Genomic DNA, 16326 nt, shown 5'->3' on the forward strand with positions numbered 1-16326 from the left:
GGGGCACCAGGGGAGGGTCTCGAGTGGAACAGTGGCCCTGTGCGTTTGCCTAGTGGCACAGCACTCGGCTGCGGGCGCCCCAGCAGAACCACTGCTGGCGCCGGCTGAGGGTTCCCCGTTACACCTTTTATTGGAACCATTTCAGAAGAGGACAAAGCAACATGCACGTGACCAAGGAGAAATCTAGTATTTATTATCCAACATTCCAGAACAAAGATACTCTCCTTAAAGTGCTTTAAGTTCCGTGAGCAACTCGTATATAGGCTGCTCTCTGCGTCCTTTTCAGCCTCATGCGGGGTTTGCTTTGCAGCAGGTCTTGAAAAGGAGAACAACGTTCACACTCGAGAGCCTTTGAGGAGGGAAATATTCCTGGGAATCATCCACACTAAACTTACTCAGACAATTCCACCTACTGCAGGTGGCTTCTTGGCACATCTCTTCCCCTGCAGCGCAGAGGACGGGTGTTCACAGCGCAGGTTTCTGTTCACACCTCGCCCGTTCCAAGGGGGTTTTGTAGCATTTAAAGAAAGTTGCTGCTGTAGAGAAGATGCCAGGTAAGGCGCTGGCGCTTGGCGCTGTGCAGCGTGCAGTGGTACCTTACGTACAGGTCTTTATTCCGTATACCAGAGCGAGAGTGGGGCAGCTGAGCTCGGCTTTTAAAGCGGGTTTGGCTGGACAGACGTTGAAGCCAGGGGTTAGTCTCGCTGAACTCTAAATGTTTCATAGTCTTCTGGAATGGTGTCTGAGGAGGACGAGATGAAAGCAAATACAAGTCAGAGGTAGAACCAGACACGAGAAGTAGAATAGGCTACTGCATGACGTCCCATTGCTGTTGTATGTGTACAGCCAAGGACAAACTGACATCCTGAAAGCAAAATGGCAAAGATTTGTCTTTGACTTTCCAAACTAACTCACCGTTGCAGCGGTAACGCAGGTTTGACCAAATGATGTTCTCCTGGGAGAAGCAGAAGACTCCAAGGCGTCCTCCTCGCATGGTTGTGTCAAGGACAACTCCAGTGTCTGCTACCACTTCAGGGCCTTCGTAGAAGCGAGCTCTGAAATCACAGAATTATAGAATCACCAGGTTGGAAGAGACCCACCGGATCATCGAGTCCAACCATTCCCATCAATCACTAACCCATGTCCCTCAGCACCTCGTCCACCCGTCCCTTAAACCCCTCCAGCGAAGGGGACTCAACCCCCTCCCTGGGTAGAGAATAAGCACGTGCAGGGGACAAACTGATACAGAAACTGTTTCCGAGACAGATACTCTCGCTCCTCTCTACCACAGGAGACGCTGCTTTTGCACGTTAAACTTCCACTCAGCCCTACAAAGGAAACTAAACCGCTTACCTGATGTATCCAACTTGAGGCCGGTGCTGCAGGAACCAGCGGTAAGATGTCTTGTCCTTCCAGCCGGAGTTGCGCGGGTCTTTCCACAGCAATTTGACCTGGTCCGTGGTGTCCCCAGTGTGCCAGAGAGAATTGCGGAGGTACTCGCCCGGGCCTGTTTTAGACTTCACTGCCTGACACAAAGAAGAGACGGGTAAGGTGTGTGGTTAAAGGCCTGACCGACTGCAGCTGCTCTTCTGCTGTGGCTGCCCAAGCAGCACCACCGAGAAAAAGGCAAAAATCCACCACCAAATTCTTTCTCAAAGGCGTTTTTACCTTCAGTTGGATTCCAGGTTCTGCTACTGCTCGGAAGGGATTTGCCTGCCAGTACGTCTGTTCCATCTGCTTCCACATGATCACGTAAAAGCTGGAGCTGTCCTGGTAGCCAAATATGAAGCCGGCATAGTCATCATCCGTGGCAGTGTTGACATGGAACGTGCCCTCAAAGTCCACTCCATTGAATGCCGTGTAACCTGGAATTGGTAGGAAAAAAAAACGCTCTGTATTCTACAATAAAATGCAGATCTGTTTGTTCCCAGATTCAGATGGGGAGGTGGATTTTGCTATGCCGAGTATGAAGACTCTGCCTACTACAGAGAATATTTCCCCAGGAGCTGGATGGAATCATTAAGTAGGGGCTGAAATATTTGTAAGAGCTGTGCTGACAAGCTCACAGTTAACGAGCAATCATTTTCCAACAGGACAAAAATCAGTGTCTCACCTACAGCCAGGCCAGGATCGCTGTTCATGGTCTGGACAATCTCCATGCCCTGAGAAAGATGAATGTTGGCTCGTTAGTACAGCTCCAAACGTGCTAATGACACTGCAGCAGTGTGATCAGGGAAGGGGGATGCTCCAGGATCAGGACACTGTTGACCAGCACTGTTAGAACTGTGTCTGGGTTGGTACAGGTACAGTCCTGCTGGACTCACCAGCCCGTTCCAGAGCAGCCGCCTACCTGGTTGAGGACAATCCAGTTGGGGTCAATCTGTGCATCACCTTCCGGGTCCAGTACGACTGTCTGGAAAGCCCTGAAGTCTGTCAGCGTCACCTCTGCGTTCTCTGGGCACACATCGATTCTGTCGATCACCATGTCTCTGTCAAAGTCATCTTCGCAAAGGTTCCCCACACCATCACCTGACAGCACGACAGAAGAAGAGGAGAGACAAGCGTTCATTAATTTCTCTTACCCCTCACGCCTGGGTTTTGCTCAGCTAGCACAATTAAAGGCAGCCGTGTCTGTGCAAGGCTAAGAGGTGATCAGTGCTAAGATCTTGCTTCCTATCTCTCTCTAGCAGTCACACTGGTATGTGTTGCCCATCGGGAATAGGAGATCCCCCAGGCCCTCATGCACAGCTAACATGTATCCGTTTCCCCTACCGTCCGAGTCTTCTTGGCCAGGGTTAGGGACAAGCCGACAGTTGTCAGGGCCTGGAGGTTTCTCATCTGGAATCCCATCGTTGTCATCATCGTCATCACATTCATCTCCCAGCCCGTCGTTGTCTGTATCCACCTGGGAGCTGTTGGGCACTGACGGGCAGTTATCCCGTGAATCTTGGTGTCCATCCCCATCGCTGGTGGAGAAAATCACAGGTCAAGATTATCCACTGACAAGGGCTTTCAAAAGAAGCGTGTAACACATTTCTAGGAGCTAGGATCCTCAGCAAGAACAGCAGAAAATTCTACCACCTTTAACCTCTGTCTTTGTATCAGCCAGGTTGTCACGGAGCTGCCAACGCACGCTGTTGACCTCTCCATCCCCAAGATTTCATCCAACCCAAGTATAATTTTTATAGCAAGCTCTCACCTGTCCTGGTTGGTGTCACAGACATCTCCCACGAGGTCATGATCAGTGTCTTTCTAGTAAAATAAAGCAATAATCATTTAGACTTTGCATAGGTCGACAGAAGGATTAGGCAAGCAAGAGAACAAGAAGTTTGTTATCTTCAGTGCTGCGGTCGTTCTGATTGAAAATAGTGCTGACAACAGAGGGAGTGTTCCTCCTGCAGTATTTACACATTGCCCCGCTGAACTCAAGCAGTGTTATTTTTAAACACAGATGAGCAAGGTAGGAAGAGAGAAGTCCAGAGCACAACACTTCCTCTGACTTACTTTTCTGTGCCCCAGGACATTTGATCTTGAGAGGGCTGTAATTTTGTACTGCAGGATGGCAGCTAGAACTTGCAATTGGTGCTTTTGATGAGTTATCGGGTCTGCCCACCGCAGGCAGAGAACACGAGCACTATGGTGAGTGAGAGAAATGAACCCCTAAGGCTGCAAAGCTGGGGCTGTGTGCTTACCTGGTCTGGGTTGCTGACTGTCGGGCAGCTGTCACACACGTCTCCAACCCCATCGCCATCAGCATCTTTCTGATCAGGGTTAGGAACTCTTTGACAGTTGTCCATCTGGTTTTTGATCCCTGCAAAACATGCAAAGAGGATTCATAAGGCAACAAGGCTGTTAATGTCTACACAGCAAGATATTTTTTGGGATGTAAGAAATTGCAAAAATCTAGGACAGGTAAATTCATGCAAGAAAGCAACAGTTTCCATTTTTGCATGTATCTTGCACGCTTTTAAGTTTCAGCCTAGCAGCTATGCAAGAGATCATCAGTAACTGATCTTAAAACACTCTCCAGACTGCATCACAAGGGATGTCTGAGCATGCTCTTGCCCCTGAACCTGAGCAGAAATGTCCTTAACTGCATTCCTTAATGAAAGCTAAAGAACTGAAGGATGTGGCTGCAAACTGCCATGATATCTGTGCAGGACAGTGGCCAAAAGAATGAAGGTGAAGCTGTCTGTGGTTCCCTGAACTGTGACAGAGTCTTTTTGCTTGACAGTAGATGTCTATGTAGTTATAAAACAAGGCAAGGTTAACCTTGGCTCTTCGACATGGAAGATGTAGATGGTGCCTTTGCTCAGCCTGAGACAGGACAGGAACAATCTGACCGGTGACCTGTGTGACTTCGTTTCCCCCTTCCCTGCATTTACCTACCTACTACACCAGCCACTCATGCCAGCAGGGAGCTACTTGGCAGGATGTAGCCAGACCCAAACAGCACTAGATGCCCTGGAAATACTCTGTAAATAAACATGTGTGTCTCAGGCCAGCAGCAGTTGTGAGTTCTGGCTTTTAGAAGCAGGCTTTGTGCAAACACAACATCATTAGCGCACAGACTGTTTCTAACAGCAGCCAGGTTTTCCTTCCCCCCAGAAGACAGCCCTGATACATTCTGCCTCAAGGCAGTAACTGCTAACAAGTCGGGTATTCCTTTACTTCTTCCTAAGTTTAAATTGAGGCAGAAAGCATTCTCCTTGTCTGGACTGAGATCAGTTTGCATGGTGCATCTTTCTTTCTTAAGTCTGACACAGGTTTGACATGATTGTGCACAAGTGTGCTAATAAAAATCACCTGTACCATTCTTTAAACCCCAAAAGAGCTGAACTGTGAAGGGTGCTGGCTTGGCTGCTCATCTGGCATCTTAAGAACTGAGCTGTGCTTCATCTCACAGAAATAAGTTCTGCTCCTGTAAATCTCAAGCCTCAAAAGGCTGATACTGGCCATGAGGATCTCTAGCTGTGTGCTGAAGAGCTTTCCGATTCTTAGCTCAGTGAATACACACATCTCAGGGAGGCTCTCCAGCTGCTCTTACCATCTCCATCCATGTCATCGTCACACTCATCTCCCTTCCCATCACCATCGATGTCTCGCTGGTCATTGTTCTTCACTAGGCGACAGTTGTCACAGGCATCGCCGAAGTTATCCTTGTCTACGTTGCGCTGGTCTGTGTTGCGTGCGTACACGCAGTTGTCCTGGGGGAGAGAGGGCCTGGTTAAAGGGAATGTTTGGCACTGAGCATGCTTATGCGGGGCCAGCAAGACAGAAGCTGTGAGGTGTGTGCCCAGCTGCTCTGAGAGCCCAGCAGCCATTCACCAGTCATTCCATTCAGCCTAGTTGCTGCCTGTGCAGGGAAACCAGGAGCAGCTGAAAATATCCCCAGCCAGTGCTTGACTAAGGGAGAGAGAGCTTCCCCAGTTCTCAGGAGAACATGACTTGTAAAGTCCCTTCCATGCCACAATGTTCTCTCCTCTCTGCTTGTTTTTAGAGTCTTCATATCATCCAGACTGAAGGGAAACATCACGTGCTGTGACCTCTATCTTCATGTTAAAGGTACAGGCAGTTGCCTACCTAGACCTCTTGGGACATTTAAGTATGTCGGGGCTTAAGCATTAGAATTCAAACCTCAGCATTTAATATTCCATCTCCATCAGCATCATCATCACAAGCATCACCGATTCCATCCCTGTCTGCATCCTCCTGGCCAGAGTTGGGGACAGTCAGGCAGTTATCCTGAAAGGAGAGCAACAACGGGCCTGTTAGCAGGCTGTGTGTGTCAGCCTGAGTTCTGAAGGGTCTCACCAGCAGCCAAGGCCTGCCTCAAGGCAAAACTGACCACTTCTGGTTTGGCATCCTTACGATACTCTGTGCCCAGTGAAAAATGAGGCAACTGCATCTTACCTTGCGGCATTTTTTGTCAGAGCAGCGTTGCTTCTCATCAGGGATTCCATCAATGTCCGTATCCTTCCCACAGATGTAGCCGTTCCCTGCCCATCCCACAAGGCACTGGAAGACAGCAGATAAACAAAACGAGGCTGCTGGTGAGTCCCCTGATGGCCGTATGCCTCCAAAATTTAAAGGCTTTACATGAGAACCAGCACAGAACATTGCAAATCCAGGTACACAATGCTCTACAGGAAAAAATATTGTCTGGATGAAGTAGTGATACTGCAAATAGTATTTTAAATAGCTCAGATATAAGCTCTCTGCTTGCTCCTTAGACTGTAAAAACAGATGCAGGAGCAAAACTTCCTGGCTCTCGCAGGTTGCGGAACGGTGCTTCTCCCTGCTCAGCTGCGTGTGATGCTCTATGACTCAAAAATCTGTAATGCGTCAGGCATAAAAACCCCAAACAACAGTGGATTTGAGGTGCCAGGAGCAATTTACTTCTCCAGAGAGCGCTAGTAAGATCTTGCCGTAGCTCAGGTGTCAATGGGAACCAGGGCTCTGTCGGGAAGGCATGCTCTCCAGGAGAGGGCAGTGGCAGACCCCGAAGAGCGCACACAGTGCGAGGGATACCGAGGCGAGCAGACCCCAGTCACAGCGGGGTTTGGACAATCCAGAGCAAGCAGGGACGTTTGGACCTTACCACACAGGAGATGGACCCGTCGCGCTCCACAATGCACTGTGCCTTCTCGTGGCAGGGACTGATTTCACCATTCGGACAGCGTCTCACCGATTGGTTCCTGCAGCCATTGACTTGATCCCCAACAAAGCCAGGTTTACAAGCCCCACATCTGTAGGATCCCTGCAAGAAAAAGCAATAGGGAACTAACTATAACATGAGTCCTGGCAAACCTTCGCTGTGACCTCCCGCAGCAGCTGATTGTCACAGCTAACAGAGACCCCAGAGCCTGGAGAAGAGAGATCCACATCAGGCTTTCTGGTAATATTTACCTGTGTATTGATGCAGATGGAATTTGGGACACAATTTCTGGCAGCGCCTGTCTCGCATTCATTGATGTCGGTACAAACCTGCCCAGGAAGAACAACAGACATTAACTTCATTCTTAAGCAGATACCACATCCGATTGCAGATTTGGGGCACTGCCAGGTACAGAAAGAAAGCCCCTAACACACCCTACTAGGACCCACAGCTCAAAGTTTTCCTTCAGACAAGCTTGAGTCACATCCCAGTGACACTCCTGACCCCAGGCAAGCTGTTGACCCTCTGCAGAGTCACCAGAGACTTCAGCCTGGCAAAACAGCTTAGCTTGGAGCTTAGCTGTCAGAGTATCTCCTTACTGTACAAGGATAGAAGAGAGTCAATGGAGCAAGAAGGTCAAAGAGTGTGTCCTGTGACCAGCTGGTAGCTCTCTAAATAACACGAGACACGTACCATTCCTGCTTTTGGCAATATATTCTTGTAAACTATACTAAGACTAGGTGGGTTGCTTGGTTGTTTTTACTTTATCCTTCTATAGCTGTTAAGGAAGCTGGAGGGGAGAGCAGTGGCATCAACTCTTGTGTGTCCTATTATGAAGGATTCTCCAGATTGGTTTCACAGCCACAAAGGTGTCAGAGACAGGACATTCTGTCCAGCACAAATTCAGGAAGGTAAGGTCTTGGAGCAGAAGTTGCTTTGCTGCTGGGCTGGGATATCCTCGGTAAGTCCCTCCTCTCACCGCATCAGCCTTCCCACCAAGACAGAACAGTCATCTTGTATTTCCTACCCATTTCTTTGAGGGTTCCAAAACCTTTGAATAACAATTACAGAGGGGAAAGAGTTAATGGCTTCTGAGGGAGACAGAAAAGTTCCTGGGTCTTACCTGTTTGTTGGCCCTGGCATAAATTAGCCCAACACCTTCGACCATTTGCCCAGTGAAGCCGGGAGGGCAGGGATCACAGCGGAAGCCAGGGGAGGTGTTAATGCACCGGACCTTCGGGAAGCAGGGGTTTGCGTCGCACTGTAAACAAGACAGACGTTGTGAGGAACCGTGAGGCAGACTCGCTCAAGGCCAGCTCTGAAGGCAGCTCTCAAAGCAGCCCTTGCTGGGCGCGATCCAGCTATTGTGCTTACTTGAAAAGAATAAAACAAAACCACATAGAAGTTGCTGGCTTTCCTTGCAAGTGGAAAACACAGCTTCCCCATCTCAGTTGTTCTCCCAAATTCCAATATGTGCAGACAAGTAAAACAAATCAACTTTCAGGACTAATTCTTCTTGGCTGACATCAATTGCCCAGGCAAAGAGCTGGCTTTATTTCACACTTGCTGGCAGTCTGTGAACCCAGAGAACCAGATAATTTCTTACATTAGTTTTTAAAGACAAGAGCAGTTGTTTACTGCTCTGGGAAGCAACTGTCTCTCCAAAATTGCTCTTAATGCTTGCTTTATTTCCTCCAACACTGTTCTTATCACTGAATTCTTATGCTCTGTACTGGCAGATGCAATGCATTAATAGTGGATCTCACATTTTGGCGACTAATGAGTTATCATCAGTCTCAAATCTCTCATCGACCCTTGTACCTTCAGCATGTTTTAAACTGAAATGCTAGAGAGGTGATGTGGTTTTTCGAGACACTTAGAGGTGCTTGGTTTACACACAGCAAGCACAGGGCTATGGGTTTGATGACTACAGAACTAAGAAGTCTTATGGACACACACAATTAATGGTTGAGTAAAGCTTTGCATACACAGAGAGTAAATTTGATGGAACACCACACTTTATAAAAATATGTAAACAGTATCTGCCTGGCAAGGTCTGACTTACAGGCAGAAGCAAAGCAATGTGAGTGGTGTGGTCGGATTTATTGTATAAAGGACTATTCCAGTAGTGTTTGATTCTGTTCCACACATAATAAATCTTATCTCTAACAACTCGTCAGCCATTAGCTTGAAAGACTGCAAGAGCAAAAGGGACTGTTCTGGTCTTTCAGACTCACCTTCCTTTGTGGTACAAACCAAAAGCTTTATTTTGTTTGAGCCTGTGTGTCTTTTAGAGAGAAACGTCTGCCTAGACTGGATATAACCCCAACATGGAGCAGAGTTAGGGGAGGATGAGATATAGACTTCCTTCCAGTGAAATGAGGTTTCTGGTAAAATTCAGCTCCTAGGGGAACTGCAAGACTTTTCTTTACAGCAACAAGACAAGCCCACAACGCTCCAAGAAAAGCAAGCCAGTTTTGTAACTTCCAGTTTGTCCTACTTGGTTTTTACCTCATTGATATCTGCGCAGTGGGACCCATTGCCTGAATAACCTGGGGGACAAGGTCCGCAGCGGAAGCTAGTGCCAGTCTCGGTGCAGGCCACTCCGGGGAAGCAGGAGTTGGGGAGACATCTGTTAAACTGGGTCACGGTGATAACTGGGCCTGTCACCTCGGGGCGCATGCCTGGAGGACAGGAGGAACAGTAAGAACAGTAAGAACAGAGTTGTTGCTGCCAGAGGGTATCATCAGGTGGCCTCACCACCTCAGCAGATATCAGCGTGCTTCCCACACAGGATCTGTGCAACCTTTCTGAGGGCTGAGCAGCTGTCGCTTTGTTTGGTAAATGGAGAAAAATGAAGACAGCTTTCTGAGTCAGAGCAGACAAAAAGTAAATAAATCCCTCCCTCCCTAAAGACTTAGCTCCCAGTCCAAAACTCCTGTTGTGCTGCCCTCCTTGTTGGCATAATGCCCTGGCTTCTGGAGTTCCACAGAGATCAGCTCTTTCCCTGGTACCTCTACAGGTATACCCCACTGATGGCATGGACTCCAACACCTCACCTGGCTAAAGCAGAGCCCACATAACACAGTTTTAAATCTGGGAAGCATTGTAGAGGGCTGTCAGCAAAGAACTCTGCTGTAGGAGGCAAGTATGTTAAACAGGTTGGCTTGGTTTGTGGTAGGAACAAGCTCCTAACAGGCTCACTAAGGCTCTCATGCCCTAATGTTACACATCACGTGCTACCTGTTATCTCCACGGGGCTAGGAGACCTCACTTAATCTGTATGGGACGCAGAACTTCACTGAAGGCCAATCTAAGACTGTGAATAAACTTTCCCAGAATCTAGAACTGTCACAACTCTCCCACACCCGCCACTCTACATGGCAAGGACACTTTGTGCTCCTGTTTTCTACAGCTTAAAAGCCCAGCATAAAGAACCTGAAACAAAAAGAAAACAAAAACCAGCACTGCCACTACGAGCTGCAAATTCTTCACTAAAAATAAGGCCTCCTCTCTTCGTGCTTCTCTTTCTGAGGAATAATGAGAAGCACACGATTGCTGTGAGTCACGTTGTTCAACACATGACTAAAAGATGTTCAAATCCTACAGTAAGCAGTACAAGAGAAGAACAATATAAAGTGGAATAGCAAGTCGGGAAGGCAGAAATCAAGTATCAAGAAAGAAACTCCAGGACAGCTTTACGAGCAAATTATTAAAGCAATTGCTGTGGATGAATGCATTTCTGTCCTGCAGGTCCCAAAAGCTTTGGCTAATCTCTTTTCCAGCAGAACAGTCTCTCCAAATGCAGAGATGGTTATTGCTCCACCCTTTGAGTGTACTGGCAAATAACAGAGCACCTCCAAGAACCACGCTTTCCGAAAGCCAGATAGACTGGAAGTGAGTTCCAGCCTAGAAAAAACTATTTACTGGGGAGCAGAGGGCAAGGTTTATATGGGAAAATTTATGGCCCCGTTTCCTGAATCCTCTGTAACAACCTCTTTGCTTGAATGGTGGCAGCACTAGGATGGAAGGAATAGCAGAGTGATGCCTCTTGGGGGTGATGTTCTCTTCCACTTGCAGCGCAGGAGTAGCCAGCTATATCCCAGAGGATACCCCGTGTGCATTCCCAGGCAATTCCAACACCGGCTGTGGGATGGATTGTGAGAAGACGTGGTTGGGCAGCTTCCCGCAGCAGCACAGCCTGGTGTGTCACAAACCCACTAAAACTTATTGCAGGAATAGTGGAACTAAGTGAGTGCTGGGGGGGGTTGTGATTGAAGGCTACTCCTCCACTCCATGTTCAAGGAAGGGGCTTCAACAACCACTGAACCATGAGAACAGCGCAGAACACTTGTCTATGGGTGCAGAATGTTGTGGGGGGAAAGAAAAGCATCATTAATATTGTGTATTACTCTGTGTCACTTGAGATAACTGTGAAACAAGGTGTTTCCTTTGGGGAGATGGTCACAGGTGGCATTTTACTACTCGCTTGGACACAAAGGTATGAAGGACTTGGAGGGGGCAGCTGAACACAGGACTCAGCTCCGTAACTCACCACAGGCATCACACTCCATGACTGTATTCTTCAGGAATGTTATCTCCTTAATCTAGAAGAGAATAAGAACCATCACTTAGCCAAAGGCTGAGCTTTGCTCCCACGCAAACTAATGCCCCCAACTGCCAGAAAACTGGGTGTCTGAGACTGCACAGCTACTGACTAACACATTAACTCTTACCACGAAGTCCACGCTGCAGACTTTCTGGAAGCTGAGGTGGCCTTGTGTTCCCAGCTCTACGTCCCTCCTTGCTGTCATGTCAGGATAACTTGATAATACTACCCTATCACAGATACAGGAACTACTTGACTTGAATACATAGAAACGAGTGTCGTAAAGGAAGATGAACCTACTTTATTTGGGTCTTCTACTCTAGAGATGCTGAAAGAGCAGCCCTAGAGAGCTCTGCTTATCTGCAGTCCTGGTACTGCCCAGGAAAGTCAAGAGGAGGTTCCCCTGTGAGCCATTTTTGCAGACATGAATGATTTCTGACATCATCCATGCCAGTCTTTGGCCCTAATGTCCTTGCCATGAGGACGTTTAGAATCTATTCACAAAAGCATCTCCCTCCAGAGTCCGACTGATCTCCTCTAGGCTCCTATTCCTTGGAGTTTGCTTCAGGGAAGAGACAATCTGTAGCACCAGCAGCGCAAAGATGCTGTTCCTTTGGTGAAGAAAGGACTACGGTACAGGCAGCAGTAAGCATATCAGTCTCAAGCTAATGTTTATATGACACTCTAGCATCTTAGACAGCAATCCTAGCAAACTTCTTTCCTGCAAAACCCTTGTGGACTTCATGCTTCCACCCCTATTTCACTTTGGTGGAAGCCTCTACTCATGCATCTCTGCCAGCTCCCAGGTCCAGGAGCAAGCTTTCAGTCTGTTAGATTCTCTCTTCCCTCCAACACGGCCTGGGGGCATGTATTTGGAATAGTTAATGCAGAGACAGATCTAACCCAAATCCCCAGAACCCCTCCCATTAGAAGTGGGTGACGGAGAGCAGAGGGGAGAACTTGGAGCACTGCTAATGAGTATCAGTGGCTCCTTTGTGCCAAGAACCCTTCAGCTACTGGCTCAGGAGAGTGGATCTGGCCTTTTACTGTTAGGACTTTTGCTATCCTTGTTGCCAGCATCTGAAGTTGCTGAATCAAGGAAAAGTGAGGCTTAGAAACTCTTTGAACAGATTAAGAAATTATGAGGTGCCACCTTGGCTTTCCAGCAGTGTTTGCAAGTTTGTCTCCTGAGGAGGAGTTTTCTTGAAAGCACCGTTGAGAAAAAGGCCATGGATAAAGGAAAAAACTGTAGGTGTCAAGAGCAAGAGAAGGAACAAATAGAAAACCTCTATGGAGAAGCAGAGCTAAGCTGGAAGGGAACACTGGAAATGATCACTCGAGGTTGCCAGGAACCATGTCTGACCTGATTCCTAGTAAACACTGGGTATTTATGCAGCAGCCTGAAATGTGAGAGTAACTCAACGCAGCAGATGTTTTTGCCGATTAGAGGCCGCCCAGTTTGCCCTGGCACAGAGACACGTCTGCCATTCCAATTATCTGGCAGGCAGGGGCTGCTGCCCTCAGCTCCTAGGGTGGAGAAAGGGAGAATGGAACCTTTTTCTATACTTAAAAAGAGAGTTGACCACACAAACCACCATCTCCTCATTAAAATGGGAAAGATCTAAGCACCCAAGAAGTTCCAAGTTCCCCAAGAAGCTCCTGGAGCCAGAAAGGTTTAAGATTAAAACAAGGAAAGAGTGAATGCAGAGCTTGTTTAGACTCCATATGACTTCCCTTTCCAGGACCCTAAGAGATGGCTGAAAGGTCTCTTCCATCTTCCAAGTCTGGACTCTACTGATTTCATGAGCCTACAAACCCAAGGAAAAAGTGACTTGTTTTTCCAGTTAACTATAGACCCGCTGTGCGTGCGTGTCTTTTCTTAAGTGCTCGGTCTCTGTGTACACTGTTTTTCAGCAGACACAGTTCTAAGCAGCAGAATCTCGAATTCAAGTGAATCCACTTTATCTCAGAATTACAGAGGCCACCTTTTGATCCTGGTTTCCAGAGCAATAATTCTATCCCTCATTTCACCTAATGCCAAAGAAATCCTCCTTAATTCCAGAACTCAGTATATAGGGCAGAGAGGATCCAAAGATCAATCCTGTGCAGCATAAAAGGAATTGAGTCCCTTTCTCACTTACCTGGTGTTTCAACAAGTCTCGAACTTCCATTAACACACGGTTGGTTTCTCTCATCTCTTCCAGCATTTCTAGCCCAACTTCACCTCCTAAAAACACCCGAAGTGGTGGGAAAAACACAGCAGAGCCATTAGCAGTACAAACCAAATGGTATTATTAACTTCAGCTTAACATTAAAAATACAGGCTCCCCTGCACCAGTCTCAGCCAGTTCCTAACTGGGAGCTTGCTGGGATTAACAGAGCCTGGCACACAGGGCAGGTTTCGCTCTGGGCAGGGCACAGTGATAATCAGCCGCGCCTGGTGGGTAGGTAACAGCTACCCCTCAGCAAACACATCGGCCTGGCAGGCTGGCGGCTGTGGTAGCTGTTAATCTGGCCCGGGCTCCGCAGTTCACACATAGGAAGGCTTTGCTGCCAAAAGAAGCAAATTAAGAATTCAGCGCTGTGGAAGCTGCTATGAAGAGCAACGCTAAAGCAAGGCTCTTTGCTAAGTCTATCCCAAACGTGCTGCCAAGCACTGAACGTGGTAAAACAGCACATCGGCAGTCGCCTCGCCTGTCCTCAAGGTACAGACTTCTTTCTTCTTGGAGTCAGGTTCTGTTTGGGTAGCGGCAATTTCATATTGTGGCATAGTGGCTTTGGGACACGAAGGATACAGCTGCTGATCCGTGCAACATGGCAAAATCCTGTTTAAGCTATGCTGAACAGGGGATTTAAATCATCTTACAAGGTCATCTAGGGCAGATTAATATAAGTTTTTCCTCCCATCTGCTAGGCTCTGGACTTGCCCAGGCCTCTGAGACATGCTACAGATCTAGTCTCCACTCTCACAGGAAAACATTTCTTTCTAAGATCTCATCTCGATCTCCCCTCTTTCAAATGAAAACCGTTCCTCTCATCCTCTCCCTGCACTCCCTAACCAAGAGCCCATCCCCAGCTTCCCTGGAACCCCTTTCAATACTGGAAGCTGTTCCAAGGTCTCCCCACAACCTTCTCTTCTCCAGGCTGAACAACCCCAACTCTTTCAGCCTGTCCTCGTCCGGAAAGTGCTCCAGTCCTCAGATCATCTCCGTGGTCTCCTCTGGACTCACTCCAAGAGATCCATGTCCTTCCTGTGACCAATGAGCCTGGAAGCCTCATGGACCTTCCTCACACAAATGTGTCACAGAAAGACTGAATTAAGTGACATTCCTTATTTTATTGGAAGCAAGGAACTTGCAAATAATTTCTGACTTCAAAGAGAGGTTTTGAATAAACTCTGCATGGAGGCTTCAGGCAGCTTCCACTATTCCTGGGAAGAATTTTCCATCGTGAGTAGCAAGATGTAATTCAAAATAAAAGTTTTGGGTTTTTTTAATATCCAAATTCATAATAATGACTCAACCACGCAGAAGCCATTTCCAAAGGAAATCTATGCACTCGCAGACATTCCCATTACTGTGCATCCTTCTCTGTGGACTCATTCTGCCTCCACGAGCACACCACTGAAGCTCTGGTACCCACTTAGAATCTGTCAGATCTCACCAGTCTTCTTGGAGTCGAGCATTCCCCTCATGGGCTGTTCAGAGAAGGGGAACTTTTATAAGGAACTCAGCATGGCTATGTTCCTAGAAGCCAGGGCTTCCCTCAGCTCTGTGTGCACAAGCAGAGAGAATACCCAAGGATCCTGCTATAGGATGTTCAGTATGATCCGTGTTTTGAACTTAAATCACATAAAAAAATGCAGATGAATGTAAAGCCTCTTATTACAAACTACAACACAATTTCCAGTTGCCCAAAATAAGTGTTTTTCATCAAAACCCTTCACTGCTCAGGAAGGGAACTGGGGAAAAATCCAAGAGTGAACATTTACACGGTTAAGCTGGAAGTTTCACATGAAAGTATCAAATCCCTGAACTAGGTTTCAGTAGACGCAGGTGAAATGTTAGAGTGAAATCTTCCTCATTCCCTTCTGCAAAACACAACTTCCATAGGAGCCTAGAAAATACAGGCAGAATTCAAATTACTTACCTATTCTTCTCTGCTGGCATGATGAAAAAGGACAAGAGAGGCAGAGGAGCAAAACAAACGCTAGAGCTGAAGTCATCTCGGAATCTCCGGGCAGTGTGGATGCACGGGCTTCTCTTGCGACCAATTTTTAACCTGCAGGTTCGCCTCTGCTCCCCATTAGTGCCTGTGGTTTGCTATTTATGAAGTTGCATTCCTTCCTCTGAAGTTCTTATTCTCTGATGCTGGACGAGGGGTGGACGTCATTTCTGGCTGCTACTCCACAGAGAACATTACAAAAGTAAACAATATGAGAAACTCATCAGGAGAGAAGTTTAATTTTTTTTTTTAGCCCAGCTTGCACCAAAATAGGTCAGAAAATTCCAGAATTAAATGGATTCTTTTTGGATTGGGGTTTTTATTTCTTCTTCATGGACACAGGATAGACGGATGATTCATAGCCCTATCCCTCACAGATTTTCCTTCTAAAACTGTTCAGAAGATCACAAAAGCTATGAGACATCTGGACTTCACTACAGTTTCAAAATGGCTCTTTAAACTCCCAGAAAAACAATTTTACCACTCATATTTGGGGTAGAGTTATTGAATCATCTCCCAGCCCCAAAGAGGAGCTATCACATCCTATTTCAGAAAGGGACTGGGCGAACACACTTGCCCTTAGAAGCTGACGTTCTTATTCCCCCAACCCAGGCTTCTCTGAAGGAAGGATGCAGTTCTGAAGCGATGGCATGAAAGGAAGGTGGATTTTGCTGTTTCGTGACTGAGAAGGAATGAGTCTCAACCCAACATTTTCCATCAGTCAGTCTCAATCCAGCACTTTCCATCAGTAGACACAGAGCAGATTGAGAAATCCATCTAGAGCAGCCAAAGAAAATCTGCCCAAAGAAAACCTTCAAGCCGCTACACGAAGGAA

At 47.3% G+C, this 16326-nt stretch overlaps 1 protein-coding gene across 1 annotated transcript; it reads right to left on the reverse strand.

Moving 5' to 3' along the window:
• Positions 1-172: 172 nt before the first annotated feature.
• Positions 173-15720, reverse strand: COMP (cartilage oligomeric matrix protein). The gene is made up of 19 exons (XM_069877798.1): positions 15417-15720; positions 13409-13494; positions 11214-11265; positions 9170-9342; positions 7782-7919; positions 6910-6987; positions 6602-6760; positions 5914-6018; positions 5638-5745; positions 5048-5207; positions 3693-3811; positions 3200-3252; positions 2773-2966; positions 2351-2529; positions 2114-2162; positions 1669-1865; positions 1354-1526; positions 916-1055; positions 173-742 (listed from the first exon to the last, which is right to left on the reverse strand). Exons 1-19 carry the CDS (start codon positions 15490-15492, stop codon positions 696-698), a joined length of 2286 nt encoding a protein of 761 aa, XP_069733899.1. The 5' UTR covers positions 15493-15720; the 3' UTR covers positions 173-695.
• Between the last annotated feature and the right edge of the window lie 606 nt (positions 15721-16326).

The sequence above is a fragment of the Phaenicophaeus curvirostris genome, chromosome 28 (genome assembly GCF_032191515.1).
Source record: "Phaenicophaeus curvirostris isolate KB17595 chromosome 28, BPBGC_Pcur_1.0, whole genome shotgun sequence".
Lineage (NCBI taxonomy): Eukaryota > Metazoa > Chordata > Aves > Cuculiformes > Cuculidae > Phaenicophaeus > Phaenicophaeus curvirostris.

Coding starts and splice junctions, on each gene's coding strand:
- COMP (XM_069877798.1), bottom strand. CDS start 15,492: ATGACTTCAGCTCTAGCGTTTGTTTTGCTCCTCTGCCTCTCTTGTCCT. Junction 11,266..13,408: donor GAGACTTGTTGAAACACCAG/GTAAGTGAGAAA, acceptor ATTCTCTTCTAG/ATTAAGGAGATAACATTCCT. Junction 743..915: donor CCTGCGTTACCGCTGCAACG/GTGAGTTAGTTT, acceptor CGTCCTCCTCAG/ACACCATTCCAGAAGACTAT.